This window comes from Ascaphus truei, chromosome 17 (genome assembly GCF_040206685.1).
Source record: "Ascaphus truei isolate aAscTru1 chromosome 17, aAscTru1.hap1, whole genome shotgun sequence".
Lineage (NCBI taxonomy): Eukaryota > Metazoa > Chordata > Amphibia > Anura > Ascaphidae > Ascaphus > Ascaphus truei.
Genome location: NC_134499.1, coordinates 16,323,429 through 16,348,938, shown reverse-complemented (window position 1 = coordinate 16,348,938; position 25,510 = coordinate 16,323,429). Strand labels below are relative to the sequence as shown.

The 25,510-nt window shown below is 46.6% G+C and overlaps 1 protein-coding gene across 1 annotated transcript in view; it reads left to right on the top strand.

The window, feature by feature from the left end:
- Positions 1-763: 763 nt before the first annotated feature.
- LOC142468008 (uncharacterized) overlaps positions 764-25,510 on the top strand; it is a 55,925-nt gene continuing 31,178 nt past the window's right edge. Inside the window, exons 1-8 of the mRNA XM_075574059.1 lie at positions 764-920; positions 1,653-1,694; positions 6,144-6,432; positions 9,181-9,335; positions 10,117-10,164; positions 11,741-12,026; positions 12,122-12,276; positions 21,993-22,034. Coding sequence (XP_075430174.1) covers positions 854-920; positions 1,653-1,694; positions 6,144-6,432; positions 9,181-9,335; positions 10,117-10,164; positions 11,741-12,026; positions 12,122-12,276; positions 21,993-22,034 — 1,084 coding nt within the window. The 5' untranslated portion in view covers positions 764-853. The remainder of the gene's footprint in view (positions 921-1,652; positions 1,695-6,143; positions 6,433-9,180; positions 9,336-10,116; positions 10,165-11,740; positions 12,027-12,121; positions 12,277-21,992; positions 22,035-25,510) is intronic.

Below are 25,510 nucleotides of genomic sequence, written 5' to 3'. Positions count from 1 at the left end.
TCCCTTCCACCTCTCTGTTCCCCCCCTTCCATCTCTCTCCGTTCTCCCCCTCCCCCCTTCCACCTCTCCGTTCCCCCCCCCTTCCACCTCTCTTCGTTTCCCCCCCATCTCCGCTCCCCCCCTCCCCCTTTCGACCTCTCTCCACTCAGCCTATTCTGCCTGCTCTCCACTCCAGCAGAGACATGGCCTTGTAACCAAGAGGTAGGGTCAGGCAGGTTAACTCCCTCCCTTTTAGATGCACACTGAGTCCTTCTTTATGTTCTTTTATTGCGAAACAAACAATAACAGATGAGGGAAACTGTGGGGTGAGTGGCATATGTGGGGGAGAGGTAAATTAAGAATGCCTTGTATCGGAGAGGCAGGAAGAGATGTGCACTCACAGACTGCTGGATCCAAAAAGGGAAGTCTGCTACTCTGTGCAAACAGGATATAGGAGGACTACACAAACAACTAGGATTTCTGGGAGAAATGTACTGGGGTCTGTGCTGTAGTTGCTAGGCAACGAGCAAACCAGGGAGGGAAGGATACATTTGTTGCAATGTCACTCTGAACAGGGACAGGAATCACATAACGGAAAAATGCACCACTAGTTTTAGGGCAAGAGTGCTGGTATCCAGAGAGCAGGGAAAAAAACATAATCCTGTTCCAGGACAATGACCTTACTGGAGTTGAACAGATTTACAAAACAGGTGTGACCAATATTTGTCCAGCTTAAATGTTACTTTGCCCCTTTTCAGCTCGGCATTCCCTGCATGATGAAACCTATAAAAATAGCAGGTTAGGCTCACAATCCAGTCTGCGTCAGCGTTCTCCTCCTATACTGTAGCTTCCGTACAGTACTGTATTCTGCAATATGGCAGTTTCAGTGTTCTGTGCACTCTTGGTTTTGATTAATGTTTTTGGAGTGCAGTTTAGAGCAGGTGAGTACACTTTTAAAAGCAAGACATGTTGCTTTTACCCTTTGAGTTCCTCATGACGTTGGGGCAACATAAAAATGGTCTCTCCGAGGGTCCTTATAATGTTGCCCCATTGCCATTGATGTTTTGCTGGTATCTAGGGCAGGGGTGCGCAAACCTTTCAGCCTGCGCCCCCCTACTTGTCTCCAGCGTCAAATGATGCCACGGGGTAACGTTGCTGTGGCAACGGTACCTCACGGTGTCATTTGATGCTGCGTCGCCGAAGGTAAGGGAAGTTGCAGAGGCCTCTCACTACCCCCCTGGCTTTTAATTTAAATGCCTTGGGGAAGAGCCTCTGTAACTGCCGTGCCCCCCTGGGAAATCTTACGCCCCCCATTTTGCTCACCCCTGATCTAGGGGAAATTGAGAACTTAGCTCCTAGTGAGCCGAGATCCTAATCGGTGAACCTCCTCTTCTGTTCATGAGGTCGGGGCAGATCTGGTCATATGATCACAAGACCCGAAAGTGCAATGCAGTTTTCTATTAATTGTACTTGTTTGGGGTATTGCAATAAAGTTCCACATGACCCCCTGTATCTATTAAGGTAAAAACAACAATTGAGGGAGGAGGAGAGTTCTGTTTTCAATTAGAAATAAAATTGTAATGCAGGGAAAAAAAGGCGTTAAGTAGTAGTAAACGGCAGGGGTAGCTCTCTGAACTGATATTTCTAACATGGTAATTACATTTTTCTTTTAGATGCTGAGAGTCCTCCTGAATCTGGGAAAACGGTGCTACCAGGTAAGAATTAACAGCAACCGTGAGGGGTTAAATGTCTGTTTTAATGAGCAAAAAAACCATTGACAATATATTCAAAGAAAGCTGTATAGAAAACTTTAAACTCTGCAATGCCTCGAGCACTGAAATGATTGAGGTATAAAGTTACATGGTAGATATTATTTTCTGGTGTACTCTAGTTAAAGTGCCTACAGTATATGTAATTCCTCAAGAAGTATAGTTACCTAGTAACATAGTAGATGAGGTTGAAAAAAACATACGTCCATCAAGTTCACCCTATGCTAAATTTAGACAACAGATACTTTATCCTATATCTATACTACATTATTGATCCAGAGGAAGGCAAACAAAAAAACCCAGAGTCATGTCATCCAATGATACAATCTCATGAGGGGAAAAATGAATTCCTTCCCGAGTCCAAGAATTGGCAATCAGATTATTCCCTGGATCAACATTCTTCCCGTGTTTATTTATTTGGTATATCCCTGTATAACTTTCCTTTCTAAAAAGATGTCCAATTTTTTTTTTTTTTTAACAAATCTATTTTATCTGCCATCACAGTCTCCATGTGTAATGAATTTCACATTTTAACTGCCCTTACTGTGGTGAACCCTTTCCTTTGTTGCTGGTGAAATCGCCTTTCCTCCAACCTTAAGGGATGGCCCCGAGTCCTTTGTACTGCCCGTGGGATTAATAGTTCTTTTAAAGCTCCCTGTACTGTCCCCAAATATATTTGTGTACAGTTATCATATCCCCTCTTAGACGCCTCGTTTCTAATGTAAATAAATCTACTTTAGCTAGCCTCTCTTCGTAAATCAGATTGTCCATCCCCTTTATTAATTTGGTGGTTCTTCTCTGTACTCTCTCTAGTTCCATAATGTCTTTTCTAAGGAGTGGTGCCCAAAATTGTACTCCATATTCAAGACGTGGTCTTACTAATGCTTTGTAAAGGGGCATAATTATGTTTACTTCACTTACATCCATTGCCCATGTGATGCAAGATAAGATCTTGTTTGCCTTTGCAGCTACTGCATGACTTTTGGCATTATTGCTAAGCCTGCTGTCTACAAGCACTCCTAAATCCTTCTCCATCAAGGATTCCCCCAATTTACCCCATTTAATTTGTATGTCATCTGTTTATTCTTGCTTCCCAAATGCATAACCTTACATGTATCTGTATTAAACCTCATCTGCCATTTACCTGCCCACGTTTCCAGTCTCTCCAAGTCCTTCTGGAGAGACATTACATCCTGCTCTGATTCTATTACCTTACACAATTTAGTATCATCAGCAAAGATGGACACTTTGCTCTCGATGCCAACCTCAAGGTCATTAATATACAAGTTAAAAAGCAGGGGGCCCAGTACCGATCCCTGATGTACTCCAATAATGACTTTAGCCCAACCTGAAAAAATGCCATTTCTGACAACCCTCTGTTGTCTGTCCTTTAACCAGTTTCCAATCCAGGTGCATATATTATTACTGAGTCCAATTTTCTTTATTTTGTACACTAACTTCGTGTGTATAACCGTATCAAAACCCTTTACAAAATCTAAAACTGCATTACCCTGGTCTAAATTCATTCTTGCCTCCTCAAAGAAACAAATAAGGTTAGTTTGGCATGATCTATCCTTCATAAATTCATGCTGACTATTGCTAATAATTTTGTTTTTCATAAGATATTCCTGAATATTATCCCGTATTAAACCTTCAAGTACTTTCCCCACTATTGAAGTCAGGCTCACAGGTCTGTAATTCTCCGGTTGTGATCAAGCTCCCTTTTTAAATATATGCACCACGTCTGCTTTATGCCATTCTTGTGGTACTGAACCTATGGAAATGGAGTCCTTGAATTTTAAATGTTTGGCTATTACTGAACTTAGCTCCTTGAGAAGTCTTGGATGTATGCCATCAGGGCCAGGTGCCTTATTTACTTTAATTTTTTCAAGCTGCCTATGAATTTCTTCCTCAGCTATCCAATTGTTCATTAATATGGAGGTTGTGGCTTCCTCCTGCGGTACTACTATTGCAATTGATTCTTCCCTGGATTACACAGAGGCAAATAATTTGTATAATACCTCTGCTTTTTCCTTATCTCCAATAATCTGCCTGCCCATCTCACACTGAAAGGGTCCTATACTTTCTTTTCTCATTTTTTGTTATTAAGGTACTTAAAGAACTTTTTAGGGTTGATCTTACTTTCTATTGCAATCCTGTTTTCATTATCCATTTTTGCTAATTTGATTGCCCTTTTGCAATTCTTGTTACATTCCTTTTAATTCTGATACGATGTCTCCGTCCCTTCTGACTTAAAGAATCTAAACGCCTGCCTCTTTTCCATTTCCTCCTCTACCTGTTATTTAGCCACATTGGTTTTGACTTATTTCTTTTATACTTATTACCCAAGCGTATACACTGATGAGTGTGCTTTTCTAACAATGTTTTAAAGACTGCCCATTTATCTTCTACATTTTTCTCTGCAAAAACATCATCCCAGTGTAATCCTTGTAGATTAGACCTCCGTTTATTAAAATCTGCCTTTCTAAAGCTTAAGGTCTTTGTTGAACCCAAGTAATCTGTTTTTTGATCATTTATTTCAAATGAGACCATGTTATGATCACTGTTACCCAAATGTTCCAGGACTTGAATATTTGCTATTACTTCTACATTGTTTGATATTACCAAATCCAGTATTGCCCCTCTCCTGGTTCCTCAATAATTTGGGTCATATTCTTTAAGCACCCCCTAAAACCTGTTTCATTTTGTTGTAATGCCAATCTTCTTGCCCCAGTCTGTCTGGATAATTAAAATCCCCCATTATGCAAACATGACCTAGTTTTGATGCCTTCTCCATTTGCAAAAGTATTTTAGCTTCCTCAATCTCACAGATATTTGGTGGTTTATAGCATATTCCCACAAACATTTTCTTATACTTTTACCTCCACTGCTAATTTCTATCCACAAGGTCTCTACATTTTCATAATTCCCTTCATAAACATCTTCCCTTATAATCGGTTTTAGATCCGGTTTAACATATAAGCATACTCCACCTCCTCTTCTATTTGCTCGATCCTTCCGAAAAAGGGAAACCCCTCTAAATGACCTGCCCAGTCATGAGTTTCATCCCACCATGTTTCAGTAATGCCTATGATATCATACTGCTCCCTTGTAGCTATTAATTCAAGCTCCCCCATTTTATCTGTCAGGCGTCTTGCATTAGCAAACATGCATTTAAGTTTTTTTTCCAGCTGTATCTTCTCCTTCCTTTCTGCGCTAACTTGGTTTATTTAGTCTTTAGAAGTTTTCTAGTATTATCTGTATTTACTATGAGTGTCTCGCTGCTTCTCAAACTCGCACTTGCCTCATTCTACCTCCATAACTCCTTGTTTCCTCATCTATTCTACAGTATTTAGTTCATTATCTGTTTCATTCCCCTACCCCCTCCATCCTAGTTTAACATCTCCTCCAACCTTTTTAACATTCTCCCCCCTAGCACAGAAGATTCCTCCTCATTGAGATGCAATCCGTTCCTAGAATAAAAATGGCACCTCTCAGAAAAGGAGACCCAGTGCTCTAAAAACCCAAAACCCTTATAGATTCATTATATGTTGTGCTAGGGAACCAATATACAAGTTCTTTTTGGATGGCAATGATTTATTCAGATCTTTAAAAACCTTACAGGTTTCTTCTTCTAAAATCAATAGACTATCACAATTACAGTACACATACAGTACATGTAGACGTGATTATTTCAAAGCTCTGTCACTCCATTTGCTGTATGAATGACTCGTTTTGAGGAAGAGCAAGAGGGAAGTGTCTGGTTGTGTTAGAACACGGATTGTGAATGACTAGTGGACTTTTTTTGTCTGTAGTCAGAATTCTACAAGCTGTCTTAAATATCTGGCTGGCATCCTAGCTCCCTGTCCCTTACTATTCCTCTTTACGGTTTGTTTCACCAGTTCACACAAGCCCATTACATTTAAAAACCTACTAGGGCAAGCTGTTCCTAAACTATGGACCAATGGTTCCCAACCTTTTTTTGGTTAAGGAACCCCATGTGAAATTCTGAGGAACCCCAATCCTCTCTAACAGCGTCTCTATCAGATACATTGTATTGTAAATTCTTCTGTATTTGGTACAATTTTAAAACTACCTAAAAATTACAGGGAACGCTTTCGGGATGCTCAAGGAACACTACGGTTCCTAGGAATCCTGGTTGAAAAACACTGCTATAGACACTGCAATATATCACAGTTGAATCGAAACATTCTCCACACCTTTAAGGCAGTGCCACTAAATTTGAGATAGTTGGTTTTAGGGCATTATATTTTAATAAGTTTACAAGAGTTTTATTTTCTGTTGGTGCTGCAAACTACCTCATTCAAATGAAAACTCCCTGATGGTCAATGCCCTATTATATCGATTGCTGATAACAATATGTGTATCTTTCAGCGCCCAATGTAGCTTTAAATGGAATATCTAAGCAGTCCAGTACCAATGCTTATTATGGGAACTCTCAAAATGCCATTGATGGCTCTTTGGAGAACAACTACCTGAGGTCTCAATGCTCCTATACGAAGAAGGAGTTGGCACCTTGGTGGATGGTGGATCTCAGAAACAACTATCGGATCTTCTCTGTGGCCATCACCAACAGAGTGTTGGAGTGTTGCAAAGAAAGAATATATGGGGCCGAGATCCGAATTGGCAATGACCCTAAACAAGGAGGGAGATTAAATCCCAGGTATTCTTATTTATTGTAATATAGTGTTGTGTATGTAGTCCGTGCTATACAAAATGAAATATAGCCTTCGCTAAATAGATAACAACACGGTCAGGGGAAGAGTAAGGGTTACAGACACAAATGGAAATTTGAGTACATACCCCGCAGAGCTCAATATCAGCTCATTACATCTTTTTTTACCTCAATATCTTCTAATTATATACTGTATCATCACATTTGTTCAGGCACCCAATCATTTTATCAATAGTTACAATACTTAAGGCCAGATCCACAGAGCTCCTTAACTCAGGGCTCATAACATCAGGTTACCTAAATCGGTAACAGACCTTACTTTCCATTGCAGTAGGTTAACACATATCCACAAAGGTATGCCTTAACAATGGCCAAAATTCATCCCATTAGCATAGGCTTATCAACACATTGTTGTATTGTACCCCTTCCAAGAACATGACATTGAGGTGTTAGCATTGCTCACACCCAGACCCTGAAAAATAGTTTTTATAATGGAGTGTTTATAGAGGTATAAGTCAAGAGGACACTGTACATAAGTAGGACTTTCTCCCTCCTTGTTCGGGGCCCAGATTGGAGTAACGTTACCTCTAGGTATGAATTAACGAGCATAACGTCAAGCTATTATGTTACCCATACTACCTTTGACTAACAGGATTCTTAGGCTAACTCCATGCTGCCGAAGACCGCACGGAGGTGTCCGCGCACGGCGTGATCACATTGCCTTAAGGCAGCGGTGCGGAAACTGGGGGATGCGAGACTTTATTGATGGGGGAGGGCCACGGCGGTTACAGAGGCCCCGCAGTGAGAGCACGAGGCCTCTGTAAATTTACTTACCGGCTTCAGTCCAAGCGGCTTCATGGCAAAGCGGCGTCAAATGACGTGGCAGCGTCATTTGACGCTTCATTGGAGGTAAGGGGGGCACGACCGAGTAGAAGAGCAGACAGGGGGGGGGGTGCAGAGCAGGAAGTTTGCCACCAAAAAAGTAGTTACATTCGTAAGGAGTTGAGGTGCAAACTGGTGAACAGTATCAAACACGAGGTGACTAGTGTAGATAGATTGAACTGACCAGAAGAATTGAGGGGTAATGATAAAATTAGACCCCAACAACAGTGGAATCAATAAAGAGAGAGGATATCAGGATCATCATTTAATCTTTATGGGACCATCGTTGTTGTTGGGTTAACAAAAACATATGTCCTTGCTGAATTCACCCTGTCACACTGATACTTTCTGGCAGGGCCATGGACATTCACTGAAGCTTAAAAACCTTCCCTCATTTATATCTTTTAAGCTGGTATCACAGTCCATGGTGTTCAATTACTAGAGGACTTAGGTAATATTACCTGCCCCTAACTTGCAGAGGGGGCAACTGACAACCTACAGCATAAGATGCCTTACATTGGGGTGGGCAGAGCAACACAACAAAAACATCTCCTTTCCCAAGTTCATAAGTTCATACCAATCACATAGGTGTAGAGGAACAACATTACCCAAAGTAAGTGCTTTTGCTGTTTTACCAAAGTCCTTAGTGCCATGATTCCTGAGTCCTTTCCTGCTGACTGCCCTGCCCCTGGAAAAACCTGCGGTTGGATTTTCCATCCCCAGTGACTTACTGTGTACTACACAACAGCTACAATAGTGTGGCCCTTGGGTTGGGAGTGATTACATTGCCATTATGGCCATATTTACAAAGTGGTGCTTCTGACGATAGGGGCAATGTGGTAGCCCAGCCAGTGCCTCTAACAGTCCAACTGGATGTAAGGTTTCTGTATATTTCCCTGCGTCTGTGTATGCAATGTTTGCAGTTTATTTTCCCCATGCATATATAATCTGATGTATTAGAATTACTCCTCTCTTTGGTGGGGCGAGTTGTTCGCTTAGGCAGCCTGCACACAAAGGTATCTGGGTGTGTTATCCAAAGAGGGAATAGGTAAAGTGCTTGAGACATTGTTGGCGTGGGAAGGGGTGTGTACTCAGGCCTGGGAAACAGTGAGTCTGAGGGCAGGGCCATTGCTCAGCCCAGACTGAGGCATCTATCTCCACATGGAGGTATCCAACAAGAACTTGAAATGGAGGCCCAAGCCCCAAGTGACTGGGGTCAGTAGTCAGTTTCAATTTCCGACTTTCCTTTAGCCCACCTCTGTGGGCTGTCCTGCTCTGCGATTGGCTGACTTAGCATCCATTCTTCATAGTTTCAGATGAGGGTAAAGGTCAATGTTAACCCCTGCCGATCTCAGTTCCACAGTCTATCAGGAGTTCCTCCTGAGTTTGGTTACACCAAAGTGAGGCTCGGTCGAGTAGACAAGCGGGACATTTGAACTTGCTATTCTGTAAATAGCACCCCCTTGTTAAGCCTATTGAAGTGGCGCCGAGTACCTGGTGAGGCAGGATTCTCACCGTAAGCCCCGGTTTGGTGAGTCGTGTGGTCATCTTGTATCATGTTGTGCCTGTTGACTCTGGTCAAAATAAACTTGCTTTATTTAACTGCTTTGTTGTGTCTGGCGTTTGCGATCCCGGTGTAAATTGTCCTGGTCCCCTGCGACCGTGCTCTTCTCTAAGATATATCTTCTGACACCAATACATCTTTACAGCCACTCACTGGTGCCAGAAGGGGCTACATGGAAAAACATCACTTAGTGGTTATGGGCTGATAGATTATGATATGATGTATAAAATCAATTAAAGGGAAAGCTGTTTTATGGGTTTCTGGGTAATTCGTGTTTGCCTGTGTTCTAGGTGCGGTGTCATTTCGTCTATGGAATCTGGAGAGACGCTCTCATTCTCATGCCAAGGGATGGTCGGACAATATGTAACAGTTACCATACCTGGGAGGGAGGAGCATCTTGTCCTTTGTGAAGTTCAAGTCTTTGGTGTTCCTGACAGCATTTTAGGTAAGGCGGGATATGTCTTTTAAAGATGAGATGCAGAAATGAGCCAAGAAATAAATGGGGTGATACATCAATGCAAAGTTGGTGCAAATTTTTTTTTTTAATGCAACCTGCATAAATGATCTCACATATTTTGCAGTAATGTATTGTGCTCCAAGTTTTGCGCCAGCTTAACACTGGAGGAGTGCCAATAGGAGTTTGCAAAGGTGCATGGATTATAATGACATGTATGAAGCTCTGCATAACTTTTTTATTTTGTATTAGGGGGGGGGGGGTGAAGTCTGCCAGGTCTGGCCAAAAATGTACACCAAATTATTTTTATATTACATGCAAACAGAAAATGGAACATTGCTTCAAAACAAACTTCTACTCGCCCTTTCCATAGAGATGGGCACATTTTTGGGGCTCCACAGCGGATTGGCCGGTTCCTTTGGTCCGTGGATTTCATCGGATCAATGTCAAAAAGGGCGATTGGCGGTTTGCGGATTTTTATTAATACTGATACTCTCCGTGGATTCAGCAACCCGTGGATGGATTCTACAAAAACAGCGTCCGGTTGTATCCAATGGTGGATGTTGATGAATCCGCGCATTGAAACCACCCAAATCCATTTGCGGATTATACACACAAAACGGATTTTGGGGGTAACATCAGCGCAAATCCAGGAAAAGGATTTCGGCGGATTCGACCATCTCTACCTTGCCTTACGCTAATACATTTTGTCCAGGATGTGTTGATTGTTCCAGTTCTACATTACCCTTGTCTATTACTTTTGTATTTACAGATGTTTCTGAAGTGAAGACTCCAGATGTCCTGAGGACACCAAATGGAGGTACCGAGTGTAAAGTTTTTTTACAACCAAATCATGATCATCATCCCGCTCTCTCCCCCCACACCCAGTGTAAACAAGCCTAAGGTTTCCTAGCAATAACACAGCATATCTCATTACAATTTAGAACATCAGAGATTCTATAGGATTTAGTGGCAGTGTTAGTACAGAATATCACAGCATCTCCCACCAGAGGGATATATATATCAAGATATCTCTATTTCTAAAGAGAGATCTCTATCGATATCAATATCTAGCTATAGATATCGATCTGCAGATATAGATCTGTAGATCTATCTATCTCTCTCTATATGCGCACACACACACACACACTGCAGTGCCTACCAATTTGTTGTATGTTCCTTTCTGATGCCAGATTGAAGTTGAACATGTTGACAGTTTGCCAGTCCCCATCTCTCCCTAATGAGTTAGCCAACCTGTTAGGCTGCAATGAAGCACAACACTCAAAAAAAAAACAAGGTCCATCACAATGTCTATTAATCTTTGATTTTACAATTTGCACCTAAATGTAATTCTATAATCTATTAGTCTTCCATTTCACCATGTCATCATTTCTTTTATAAGCACAAAATATGAGCACTTACCCCTCTTACATCGTTTCCTCTTGTGTTTTAAGGTGTATGGGGGATATTCTAATACCATAGCTTTGAATTGTGCAAATCCGTACAGAAAGAGCCCTTTGCGATGGGATTTGTATGTTTTGCCATTACAGTATGTAAGCCCTTCTTGCATGTCCAAATCATGTGGGATAGGCGTCTTTTTTTTTTTTAAGAAGTTGTTACATTTTGGCGCTGCAAATCCTGGCAGAATGACCAAAAAGGCTCAAACTCACATTTTTGGATAATTAGCTGAATTTTAGTAGATTCGTTAAGTGCAAAAGGCAAAAAACGCTTCTACTACCTCGCATTTTATCTCTCACTGCCTTCAAAGGTCCGCGATTGGTATTGTTTTTTCCATCCAGAGCCTGAAATATGGGTTTAGCTGAGAGAGAGCAAAACCCCATACCTCAGCAAACCCCATATTTCAGCCTCTGGATGGAGAGCGCCACCTCAGGCCATTCTGCTTCCAAAGCAACTCCAATCTGGGCATTTGGGCTGTTAAACCGGGCTGTTTGTCACTTTTTATAGATGCAGCTTAAAATATGCGATTTGTAATACAGAATTCGGAATTGTTGGCTAGTTTTAATCTGTTACTTATGACCATGTAAAACTGTGCAGTTTTACAAGGACAAACTCACAGCTACAAGAATATCCCCCTTTGTATCAAATCTATTCTAGAGCAAAAATGTACTGCACATGTGAAAAGAAAAAAAATCATCAGAAACAATATGAGTTTTCTTATAATAATTGTGGTGCACTTTTTGCCCCACTGGTGCCTTAATACACGTGCCCCTTAGTTTGTTTAGCTAGTGTAGGCTCCGATTTTGTTAAGCCATAAGTGTCAGTGCTTTATAAGAATGGCTAAGAATACTGTAACAACAAGTTTCTCTGACCTTCTGTATGACTTGCTTGGATTTTCAGAAGAGTATATTTCATTTGTACTTTTGAATGTCTTGCAGCTCCAAATGTGGCTTTAAAAGGCATCGCAAACCAATCCACTCTGTATAACATGTATGGAGAATCAAAGAATGCTATTGATGGGTCTCTCTCCAGCAATTACCTCTTCATAGAGTGTGCTGGCACCTCTGAGCAAGATGATCCTTGGTGGATGGTGGATCTCAAATCAACGTTCAAAATCTTCACTGTGGCTGTCACCAACAGAGGTGACTGCTGTGCAGATCGGATCAATGGGGCACAAATAAGAATTGGAAACACACAAGATCAAGGAGGAACCCATAACCCCATGTATGATACTAAAATACAGTATTATAGCTATCTTACATTGGTGTGGATTGTGGAGAGGTTGATAAATTGACCCTGCGTCTTTTTCTTGTCTTCAGATGTGGTGCTATTACAACGATGAATAATGGGCAGACCCTTGCCTTTGAATGTAATGGTATGGAGGGGCGGTATGTAACCGTCTTTAACCCTGGGAGTAAACAATCTCTCACTATCTGTGAAGTCCAAGTGTTTGGCCTCCCAAGTGAAGTTACAGGTAAAAATCCATACACAACTTATCTTTCTCTCCAGCTGTGTCTTGCATTTATTTAGTTAGATATGTCTCTGTTTCTACATACAGTACAAACATATGTAGCCTCTCTAAAGTTCCCCACAGACGGGGAATATTGGGGGAAACAGACTTGACAGGTAGCCTGTACTAGATAAACATGGAAATGTAGAGGCTGTCAGCTTTCCTGGATCCATGAGAAAATGCCTTTTCCCACACTCCAAGGAAGGCAATTCAGGCTACATTTAAACGAACACATACATATAAAAATGTATATGTATTGTGTAAGTTAAATTACAGTACATGGAAATCTAATAATTAAGAGTGGGCACGTTTATTTGTTTTGTTTTAAACCATTTTTGTGTTTTTTTTTTTTGGTGTGAACAAAACTCGATTTCTTAGGTTTTTTTTTACTTTGACCCAATTATGGGAAAAAACGCAACCAAAGCAGGAAATGCTACAATAACATAATACAGCATTAAACTGCTTAAAATAAGTGTGACCGTAAAAAAACGGAAATATAACTTAAAATAATAATTGAAAAAGATATGTTGGAAAACACTTAGAGATGGGCATTTGGCCTGGCATTCTCATTCTAAATAATGCTGGGGTTTTAGGAGAGTGCGAGAGACCAATATACAGTAGCACAGGGCACATTTACCTGTATACCTCTGAATAGAGCCCCCTGTAATCCACTTGGAGAGAGACCTGTGAACACACCTGAAATAACCAGGAGGTATGTTCATTTCAATTTGCACAAATATATTCAAATTATTAACATTTGCATATATTACAGCTATTTCACCAAAGGGTTTTTTTATGGGACTATTTGGAGGGGAATATGCCCACTGCTGTTTTGGTCGTTCTCATTTGTGTACAATGTTTGCAAATCGCCCTGAATTGCTCATCAAGAACCTAATCACTTAAATGCAGTTTTTACAGTGAGATATAAATCCTATCAGAGTTTAATGAATAGGACACAAAGTGAATAAGACCTTAAATAGAACTATATAATATTAATATTAATTATAGCTACACATAATTATCTATGCATAGTGTATAATACATTATATATACTGTGGCAAAAGTCCCGTAAGAGCATTCTGACTTTTGTTTGGGCATCACTATAGCAGTTTTTCAGGGTAAAATATAGGACATGTACCAAGATTTTAGGTTCCCTAGGCTTCTGCCTGCTTTATTCCTCATATGGAGTGGGACTGCAGCGTACAACACAGAACAGAACAGAAACAGAGCTCTAACTATACAGTTCACTGGAACCTCGCTGGTTGGACTGCTCGTCCGCTTTCTTACTAAACCTCTCATGGTTATGCAGTAAGAAAAAGTAACAAACCACCTTGCAGCTTTAGGCTCTCCCTCTGAGTCTCCTGGCATCAGCGCAGCCTTCGGGTTCTTAGGCTAAGGTCCCGTTGCACGCGTCCGCACGGCTGGCTTGCTTGCCGGCGGCGCGTGCAACTCGCTGTACCGCGATCTGCGGTCTACAGGATGCTTTTCTCGGAGCGGGGGGGGGCGTGGCCAAACGGGTCGGGGGGCGCGGCCATGACGTGAGGGGGCGCGGCCATGACGTGAGGGGCCGGAGCGGGAGGTGGGAGGATTGACTGGGAGGATTGACAGGGAGGGGGGGCGTGGCTTGAGCGCAGGGACCCGCTACTCTTCCCCCCCCTCCCTCCACGGGCTGCCACGGGCTGCAGGTAAGTAAAAAAAACACACACACGCAGGCACTCATACATACATACACACACACACACACACACAGGCAGGCACTCACGCACTCATACACACACACACAGACAGAGACAGGCACGCACACAGACAGGCACACACATACACACACTCATACACACACACACAGACAGGCACTCAGGCACACACATACACACACACACAGGCACTCAGGCACACACATATACAGACAGGCACTCACCTGCTTTCACTCCACACTCCTCCCCGCTCCCCGAAGCCTCTCCTCCTCCCGCAGCCTCCCCTCCCCATTGGCTCACAGCCACACCACGTGACGCGTCGAAGCTAGGAAACACCATTCTGTGGTGTCTCCTAGCGGCTGACGCGCCACAGCGTGTGATCAGCTGTGCAGCCAGTGGGGACCGGGACCGACTCGCGAGGATTCCCCTGCTGGTGGGGAACTCGCTACATTGCCGCCCGCGCCAACGAGCGCAGCGGGTCCCAGGCCTTAGGGCAGAGAGAGACTGAGACAGCACCGAGCAGGTTTAAATACCTGCTTCCCTAATGATCAGACTAGGGGCCTCATGCTATAAGCAGAGATAAGTTAACACAGATACCCAGCAAGCTCAAACTCCCACACCCACCACAAAGTGAATATATATTTATGTCAACCAGAGAGCTACTGAGCGTGGCAATTGTATATAACAAGAGACAGGGGGTGCCCAATGCTGCATCCAATTGACAAAACATATAAAGTAAAATACTTCAATAATAATAATTGGTTATTTAGTTAACCCATTGGCCAAAGGCGTCATAAGCCTGCATACCAACGTCAAGGTATAACCAAAATAATGCAGGTCCTACACTACACTGTGAAACCTTTCCTTTTAGCTCTGTGAGAGGGGAAAAAACCATAATGGGTCTTGTTCCTGCAGCAAGTGAAATGACCTTCCAAGTTAAAAGGGTGAAGGAGGAGGAGTGAACTCTGGGGGAGGTGCCACAGCCTCCAAAGAGACATAGGTTAACACAGATACCCAGCAAGGTCAAACTCCCACACCCACCACAAAGTGAATATATATTTATGTCAACCAGAGAGCTACTGAGCGTGGCAATTGTATATAACAAGAGACAGGGGGTGCCCAATGCTGTCTGGTTGACATAAATATATATTCACTTTGTGGTGGGTGTGGGAGTTTGACCTTGCTGGGTATCTGTGTTAACCTATGTCTCTTTGGAGGCTGTGGCACCTCCCCCCAGAGCTCACTCCTCCTCCTTCACCCTTTTAACTTGGAAGGTCATTTCACTTGCTGCAGGAACAAGACCCATTATGGTTTTTTCCCCTCTCACAGAGCTAAAAGGAAAGGTTTCACAGTGTAGTGTAGGACCTGCATTATTTTGGTTATACCTTGACGTTGGTATGCAGGCTTATGACGCCTTTGGCCAAAGGGTTAACTAAATAACCAATTATTATTATTGAAGTATTTTACTTTATATGTTTTGTCAATTGGATGCAGCATTGGGCACCCCCTGTCTCTTGTTATAAGCAGAGATAAGCCTATTCTCACCAGCTTATCGCCAAAAAAAGCCTACAGCGATTCAGTAAGCTCCGATAAGCTGGTAATAAGAGCAAAAATGGGCGGGTTTTTTTTGCGGGAAAAAATAAATCGCCAACCGCACGGCGATAAGCCACTTTTCGATACTCATTGCCAGCTTTTCAAACTCTCTGTATTCTAGTAGCCCCGATCAGCTGATCGCCGCTCTAGAATGGAGATTTTCTCTCCAAATCGCTTCGCCACAAAATCTGGCAAGAATGTGGTGATAAGCTGCCTAGGGAGGGGATTGCGGGTGGACTTAACCGCTTCATTACCTTAGTGGTTAATACTGTTACGGTGATGAGGGGGTTAACCCCCCCCCCCGTTACCACCTGGTCAGGACAAAACACCCATCATTGGGGCTACTACCCCCTTCACCCACCCTCGCTACCCACAATAAACATAAATACACACAACAGCCCCCCTACCCATCTGGATTAATACCACAGGCCGGCAGGGGTCCCTGGGTGGTCCCAACAGGTGTCCGGCCCCAAATTGCACCCCGGGGGTTACCATGGGGGTCTAGGGCCCCTCGGGGGGGGGGTCCCCGGTTCCTCCCGCAGGTGTTCGTGGGTCCTCATGTGGTCCCCGTGGGTCCCCGCTGGCCTGCGGTACCATTCCTGTATTTAAAAAATAAAAACATGACCTACATTTCAATAAATACACCTCCCCCTCTCCCCCCCCCCCCCAAACACATACAGTACAGTAATGGGCAAAATAACTATTATCCAGAGATGGATAATGGATTATTTGCCCATTATTAAACACATTAGCCAGGCACCATAAAGTAAATAAAAACTGTTCTACTTACCCCTGCCCATTACCTGTATCGAAGCTGTGCGCAAGCGGGGAGACTGTAGAGCTTGTTACACATGCGTTATTTACATCAGTTATGCACGTTTATGACGATTGCAGTACTGTACATGCATTGATAAGTGGGGAAAAGGTAGTGCTTCACTTTAAGTACATTTTCACTTTACATACATGCTCCGGTCCCATTGCGTACGTTAATGCGGGGTATGCCTTTATATAGCAGTAAAGGGGCATACATAAATACAGTTGCAATGAATTTGTAAAAAAAAAAAAAAATGCCAATACACCAAAAATACAGAGAAAAAACCTGTAAAATAAAAAATAATATACATTCAATTTTTTAACTTGCCTTTAGATGTCTTTACCCTCCGATTCCCGTGGTCTCTGCAAACTCTCAAACCAATCCACGATCCTAAACAGCACAGGTTGAGCCCTTTTCGGAGAGCCGACCATCTCGCCGCTGGCAACTTGCCATTTTTGCTAATGTTGCCATCACTGGTATTCGGAGCATTCTGCATACCGTGATAGCAACACTGCCAAAAAGAAAGATTTAAAAACCCTGGCTATTTTTTTCTATCGGACTTTAGTGCATGAGGCCCTAGGTGAGAGATCAGAGCTCAGCACAAATCCTGGCCTGGATTTCTCACCTACTAGTTTCACCTATCCTCAAACTGCGGAGTGAAGCGATGGCCCACCCTTCTTCTAGAATGCTCCACCCCAGGGACCCTTAAACAGACACTAGTGATGCGTTTATTTAGACAGAGCATTTCCCTGGGACTATATCGTCCTGGCTTTTGCAGGATAAAAGCTGCATAGTGTTCTTGGAACTCCATAAATACACCATTTAACACCTCTCCATGGTCTCTGTCCCAATATATACAGTTGTATGTATATGGTGATGGACAGCACTGTGCAGAAGATGTTAAGTTTGTTAATAGAGTAAGATGCATCACACCAACCCTGTGGTGTAGCAGCTAGAGAATTGCACTAGCATATGAAAAATCATGGGTTAAATTCCTGCATGTTATGGTATAATTTATCAATTATAAAATAAATAAAATAATATTTATAAATTAAATGATGTGCACCCCCGAGCACCGCGTTATAATGGGCTGTATATATCTTGGAGATATGCAAACTATACACACACATCACTATACACACACACACACACACACCACACACATCACTATACACACACACACACACACATCACTATACACACACACACACATCACTATACACACACACATCACTATACACACACACACACACATCACTATACACACACACACACACAAACACACATCACCACACACACACATACACACACACACACACACACACACACACACACACACACACACACACACACAGTTACATACATTAGCTAGCCGCACATCTCCCGCTCTCTTCCCCACCGGTCCCGGAGGCTCCGCCTCTTCCTCCACCTCTCCCTGTTTCCCGCGCTTTCACCCCCCCCCCCCCCCCTCCACGGGGGAGCTGCCGGACGGGTGAGGGAACGGCCGGACGGGTGAGTGAGCTGCCGGACCGGGTGAGGGAGCTGCCGGACGGGTGAGGGAGCGGCCGGACGGGTGAGGGAGCGGCCTTCACCCCCTTCACCTTCCCTCACTCACTTCCCCTTCACCCCCCCCCCCCGGCGCCGCTACAGTCAGCGGGGGGAGCGGAGTGAGCGAGCGCGCGCCAGGGACACAGCGGGGGAGCGGCCACAACACGCTGCCTCCCCGCCTCAGATCCACGTGGGATCTGCCGGACGGGTGAGTGAGCGGCCTTCACCTCCCCTCACCCACCCCTCACTCCACTTCCCCCCCCCTTCCCACCTCCCCCTCCCTCCACCCCTCCTCCCTCCACTTCACCTCCCCTCCCTCCACCCTCCCTCCACTTCACCTCCCCTCCACCCCCCCTTAACCTCCCCTCCACCCCCCCTTAACCTCCCCTCCACCCCCCCTTAACCTCCCCTTAACCTCCCCTCCACCCCCCCCCTTAAACCTCCCCTCCACCCCCCCCTTAACCTCCCCTCCACCCCCCCCCTTAACCTCCCTCCTCCCCTCCACCCCCCCCCTTCCACCTCCCCTCCACCCCCCCCTTCACCTCCCCTCCACCCCCCCCTTCACCTCCCCTCCACCCCCCCCCCCCTTCACCTCCCCTCCCCCCTTCACCTCCCCTCCACCCCCCCCCTTCACCTCCCCACCACCCCTCCCCTTCATCTCCCCTCCACCCCTCCCCTTCACCTACCCTCCACCCCCCCCTTCACCTCCCCTCCACCCCCCCCTTCACCTCCCCTCCACCCCCCCTTCACCTCCCCTCCACCCCCCCTTCACCTCCCCTCCACCCCCCCTTCACCTCCCCTCCTCCACCCCCCCTTCACCTCCCCTTCACCCCGCTTCACCTCCCCTCCACCTCCCCTCCACCCCGCTTCACCTCCCCTCCACCCCCACTTCACCTCCCCTCCACCCCCCGCTTCACCTCCCCTCCACCCTACCTTCACCTCCCCTCCACCCCCACCTTCACCCCCCCCTCCACCCCCACATTCACCGCCCCCCCCTCCACCCCCACATTCACCGCCCCCTTCACCCCCAACTCCACCCCCACCCCCCTTCACCCCCACCTTCACTCCCCCCTTACATCCTCCCACCTCCCCACCACCTCCCCCCACCTCCCCCCCTTCCCACCACCTCCCCCCCTTCCCCCCTTCCCACCACCTCCCCCCCCTTCCCACCACCTCCCCCCCCTTCCCCCCCCTTACCACCTCCCCCTCACCCCCCCTTCATCTACCTCACCCCCCCTTCACCTCCCCCCCAACCCCCCACCTCCACCCTTCCCACCTACCCCTCCACCCCCCCTTCACCTCCCCTCCGCCCCCCCCCTTCACCTCCCTCCGCCCCCACTTTCACCTCCCCTCCGCCCCCCTTTCACCTCCCCTCACCATCCCCCCCTCACCTCCCCTCCGCCCCCCTTCACCTCCCCTCACCATCCCCCACCACCCCTCCGACCTCCCCTCCCCTCACCATCCCCCACCACCCCTCCGACCTCCCCTCCCCTCCTTCAATGCCTTTCGTCCGCCCTCCTGCTCTGCCTTTCGCCCACCCGCACTTCTGCCTTTCACCCCGCCCACCGCTCACACCCCTGCGCCACACAGCCGCCGCATGCACTCAACAGACACCGCCCACTCGACACACACCCGCCGCCTCTCACCCACCCCACACACTCGACACACACCTGCCGCATCCTGCCCCTACGCAACAATATCACTGACCAGCTGTCACCCGCACTCGCCACACACCCGCCGCCTCACACCCTAGCAGGACCCTGACCCACAGCCAGCACTCACTACCCATGCGCCACCCGTACTGACACCCACCCGCCGCCTCACACCCGCTCACACCCTAGCAGGACACATTCATCACATTTTCACATCACTTATGTCACCAAAATATACATTGTACTGTGGTGTGTTTACAATAAACCATTTTTATACAACATCGTATTACATTTTCTTCCATCTTTCTTTTCAACATTATTATCCAACCTTTCCAACAAATAGTCACCTATTGTTCCACGATTTATAAATAATACTACTTATTACGCATTTACATCCCGGGCAACGCGTGGGATCTGCCGGACGGGTGAGTGAGCGGCCTTCACCTCCCCTCACCCACCCCTCACTCCACTTCCCCCCCCCCTTCCACCTCCCCTCCCTCCACCCCTCCCTCCCCTCCACTTCACCTCCCTCCCTCCACCCTCCCTCCACTTCACCTCCCCTCCACCCCCCCTTAACCTCCCCTCCACCCCCCCCTTAACCTCCCCTCCACCCCCCCTTAACCTCCCCTTAACCTCCCCTTACCTCCCCTCCACCCCCCCCCCCCTTAACCTCCCCTCCACCCCCCCCCCCCCTTAACCTCCCCTCCACCCCCCCCCTTAACCTCCCCTCCTCCCCTCCACCCCCCCCTTCACCTCCCCTCCACCCCCCCCCTTCACCTCCCCTCCACCCCCCCCCTTCACCTCCCCTCCACCCCCCCCCCCTTCACCTCCCCTCCACCCCCCCTTCACCTCCCCTCCACCCCTCCCCTTCATCTCCCCTCCACCCCTCCCCTTCACCTACCCTCCACCCCCCCCCTTCACCTCCCCTCCACCCCCCCTTCACCTCCCCTCCACCCCCCCTTCACCTCCCCTCCACCCCCCCCTTCACCTCCCCTCCACCCCCCCTTCACTCCCCTCCTCCACCCCCCTTCACCTCCCCTTCACCCCCCGCTTCACCTCCCCTCCACCTCCCCTCCACCCCGCTTCACCTCCCCTCCACCCCCACTTCACCTCCCCTCCACCCCCGCTTCACCTCCCCTCCACCCTACCTTCACCTCCCCTCCACCCCCACCTTCACCCCCCCTCCACCCCCACATTCACCGCCCCCCCTCCCACCCCACATTCACCGCCCCCTTCACCCCCAACTCCACCCCCACCCCCCTTCACCCCCACCTTCACTCCCCCCTTACATCCTCCCACCTCCCCACCACCTCCCCCCACCTCCCCCCCTTCCCACCACCTCCCCCCCTTCCCCCCTTCCCACCACCTCCCCCCCCTTCCCACCACCTCCCCCCCTTCCCCCCCCTTACCACCTCCCCCTCACCCCCCCTTCATCTACCCTCACCCCCCCTTCACCTCCCCCCCAACCCACCACCTCCACCCTTCCCACCTACCCCTCCACCCCCCCTTCACCTCCCCTCCGCCCCCCCTTCACCTCCCCTCCGCCCCCACTTCACCTCCCCTCCGCCCCCCTTTCACCTCCCCTCACCATCCCCCCCTCACCTCCCCTCCGCCCCCCTTCACCTCCCCTCACCATCCCCCACCACCCCCTCCGACCTCCCTCCCCTCACCATCCCCCACCACCCCTCCGACCTCCCCTCCCCTCCTTCAATGCCTTTCGTCCGCCCTCCTGCTCTGCCTTTCGCCCACCCGCACTTCTGCCTTTCACCCGCCCACCGCTCACACCCCTGCGCCACACAGCCGCCGCATGCACTCAACAGACACCCGCCACTCGACACACACCCGCCGCCTCTCACCCACCCCACACACTCGACACACACCTGCCGCATCCTGCCCCTACGCAACAATATCACTGACCAGCTGTCACCCGCACTCGCCACACACCCGCCGCCTCACACCCTAGCAGGACCCTGACCCACAGCCAGCACTCACTACCCATGCGCCACCCGTACTGAACACCCACCCGCCGCCTCACACCCGCTCACACCCTAGCAGGACACATTCATCACATTTTCACATCACTTATGTCACCAAAATATACATTGTACTGTGGTGTGTTTACAATAAACCATTTTTATACAACATCGTATTACATTTTCTTCCATCTTTCTTTTCAACATTATTATCCAACCTTTCCAAACAAATAGTCACCTATTGTTCCACGATTTATAAATAATACTACTTATTACGCATTTACATCCCGGGCAACGCCGGGTCTCTCAGCTAGTAAACTATATTTAAGTGACACACACACCACACCTCCTGAAAGGCTTTCCATAAGACACACAGTATGCTGACATCTTTTTGCTTCTTTTCCAGAACCCAAAATAAGTCCGACTGGAGTAATACCTTTGCCTGATGGTAAGTATCGTTTGCGACACTATGGACCACTGAATTTTGTTTGGTATTAGTATCATACAATCAACGTTTCGGTCTTCTCTTACGACTGTCATGCACATAGCCTTTAATACATCTAATGGGTGATATCACATTTTTACTTGTTTACTGGGTAACTCTTTATAAAGGCACCTATAAATGCAGCCCGTTACATTATTTTGCTTTGATGTTAGTTTATAAACCTGGTAAATTGAAGGGTGGATTTGAATTCCTCTGGCTGCTTCCTTATGTGTGATGTCACTGTGTGCTGAGCTGCTTCCTTATGTGTGATGTCACTGTGTGCTGAGCTGCTTCCTTATGTGTGATGTCACTGTGTGCTGAGCTGCTTCCTTATGTCTGATGTCACTGTGTGCTGAGCTGCTTCCTTATGTCTGATGTCACTGTGTGCTGAGCTGCTTCCTTATGTGTGATGTCACTGTGTGCTGAGCTGCTTCCTTATGTCTGATGTCACTGTGTGCTGAGCTGCTTCCTTATGTGTGATGTCACTGTGTGCTGAGCTGCTTCCTTATGTGTGATGTCACTGTGTGCTGAGCTGCTTCCTTATGTGTGATGTCACTGTGTGCTGAGCTGCTTCCTTATGTGTGATGTCACTGTGTGCTGAGCTGCTTCCTTATGTCTGATGTCACTGTGTGCTGAGCTGCTTCCTTATGTGTGATGTCACTGTGTGCTGAGCTGCTTCCTTATGTGTGATGTCACTGTGTGCTGAGCACTAACTGGCACAAGCATATAGCCCAACCTCCTTTACGTTGATTGGTCCACTGATCGGAACAAGGTTTACATTAAGGTTAGAAGAAATGCACCCCACCCTCCTTTACCCTCCCCAATTGGAGTCACTATTAAAAATGTATATCTTCCATAATTTCCCAAGAAACTAAATGAGGGAATTATTTCCTTTAAATAGTACATTTGGATATTTTTTCCTCTGGAAATTAATTAATAATTGTATTTCTTAAGGGACTCGAATGAAGATGTATTTGTGCCACTTTAATCCTAACTCCAGGGACTCCGCGGTTACCTGATATTTACATTTTTATGTGCTGGTAAAATGAAGGTAAAATCAGATATATCTTCGGACTGGTCCAATAGGAAACTGCAAAAAATATATAAAATAATGGAGTATGAGTCCTCTAATAACCACTCCAGGTTTTTTTTCACCCTTGTCCTTTTTAACGTGTACTATTTTGACTATTTTTTTTGTGTATAAGGCCTCGGCCAAGGTACTTGCTTGCTGGCTGAGGCGCGCTTCCGCTCAGCACTGAGCCCCTACAGCCGCAATTAGAGCAGCTTTAGTAGGGCCTCACCTGCGCTTCCGCAAGCGCGCGGAGGCGTAGGTCTTAGGGAAATGTAAAATTTTCCCGCTTGCCGGAGCGCAGGGCTGGTCACGTGAGCGGTTCGCCCAATGAGGGCGAACCAGCTCTGTGACGTCACTGGCCCGCCCCATGACGGCACGCAGGGAAAGCACCCGCAAGGCCAGGGGAAAGCACCCGCTTCCCCTGAGCCTCAGCACGCCAGTGGGGAGCTTGGCCGAGGCCTTAGGCTGCGGTCCCAGTCTGCACTGAAGAAGGCGCCCGGCGGGAGGGGAGGGGATGGGAGGGTGGTGCATGCACAGCGCTTCACCACGATCAGCGGTTTGTGGAGAGAGGCAGAAATTGCTACGGGCATGGCGGGGGTTTTGCAGGGGCGTTGCCAGGACCTCATGCAGCTGGTTCACCCCAAGTGGCTGAACCCCCGGGGGGCGGGACATGCCTCCGTCGCCAGTTCCAAATACAATTTTTTTGTATTTGCAAAACCCCGTCGTAGAGCGCCGCTGCCAAATGCGCGCCAAGGTACCTAGTGGGCGGTACTTGTTTGTACAGCGCACGCCGAGCCATGCGCTGTAGAACGCACTGGGACCTCAGTGGCCCTGATTGTCACTATTTATTTGACTTGTTTCGCTATTAAATTGTATGAGTGTATACTGATTTTCGAATCAACCCCGATATAATATCTTTATACCTTTACATTTTATTTGTGTCCTGAATTGGTGTCTTTTGGAAAGCAGGTTTGTCTCCTCGACTTTCTCCTATGAGCTGGCATTCCATGTATTCCAACTAGCACGTTATATTGGTCGCTAGAAGCAGTTTTCACTTATTAACACTATTAACACTTTCCATCACAATTGGTAGACCTTTCAAGGCATGAGGGAATATTTAACTTATCACACCTATTTATATAACCATTTAAAAAAATGCTATCGCCTGCACTTTCTAGTAATTCACTTATCACACATGTTAAATCGCATTGATACCCACTATCTGTACACGGTACACTGTAGCGCTAATATCTTTTTCTTTGTATATAATATATATAGCTGCAAAGAATCCCTCTGGAAGCACTCAAACATGAAAATACAAATTTATTTAACAACACCTAGGATCACACAATTTAAAACAGTCTATGGAAATCTAAATACCTCAACATGCCCAAATAAAATAAGTTCACGGCTTTCCAAAATATGAGGCGTAATAGTGAGCACAGTCACTAAACTCAAGCAGGTAAATCAAATGAAATGAGCAAAGCTGGATGTAGTGACCAATTAGAATATGTTAATGAATAAAAAACATCAAGGTAGAATCCTGATAAATCCTCTAAACCGTTTCACGCACAGGGCACTGTGTCAAAGAGGGATTTGTTGTGGTAAGCTGTCTCCTGATATAGGGTGTCCTGACTGAAATAATCAGCTGAAGATTGATTAAATTCAATCAAAACGTCAACCCACAGGTTAAATGGCACAAGTAATCATATACCAAGGCACAGCTCATCAAATAAAAAAAACTTCATGCAAAAAGACAAATGTGCAAAAACCTGGTATCCTGTGAACCCCGGGATAATTACAAATGTGCAAAAACCTGGTATCCTGTGAACCCCGGGATAATTACAAATGTGCAAAAACCTGGTATCCTGTGAACCCCGGGATAATTACAAATGTGCAAAACCCTGGTATCCTGTGAACCCCGGGATAATTACAAATGTGCAAAAACCTGGTATCCTGTGAACCCCGGGATAATTACAAATGTGCAAAACCCTGGTATCCTGTGAACCCCGGGATAATTACAAATGTGCAAAAACCTGGTATCCTGTGAACCCCGGGATAATTACAAATGTGCAAAACCCTGGTATCCTGTGAACCCCGGGATAATTACAAATGTGCAAAAACCTGGTATCCTGTGAACCCAGGGATAATTACAAATGTGCAAAAACCTGGTATCCTGTGAACCCCGGGATAATTACAAATGTGCAAAAACCTGGTATCCTGTGAACCCCGGGATAATTACAAATGTGCAAAACCCTGGTATCCTGTGAACCCCGGGATAATTACAAATGTGCAAAAACCTGGTATCCTGTGAACCCCGGGATAATTACAAATGTGCAAAAACCTGGTATCCTGTGAACCCCGGGAT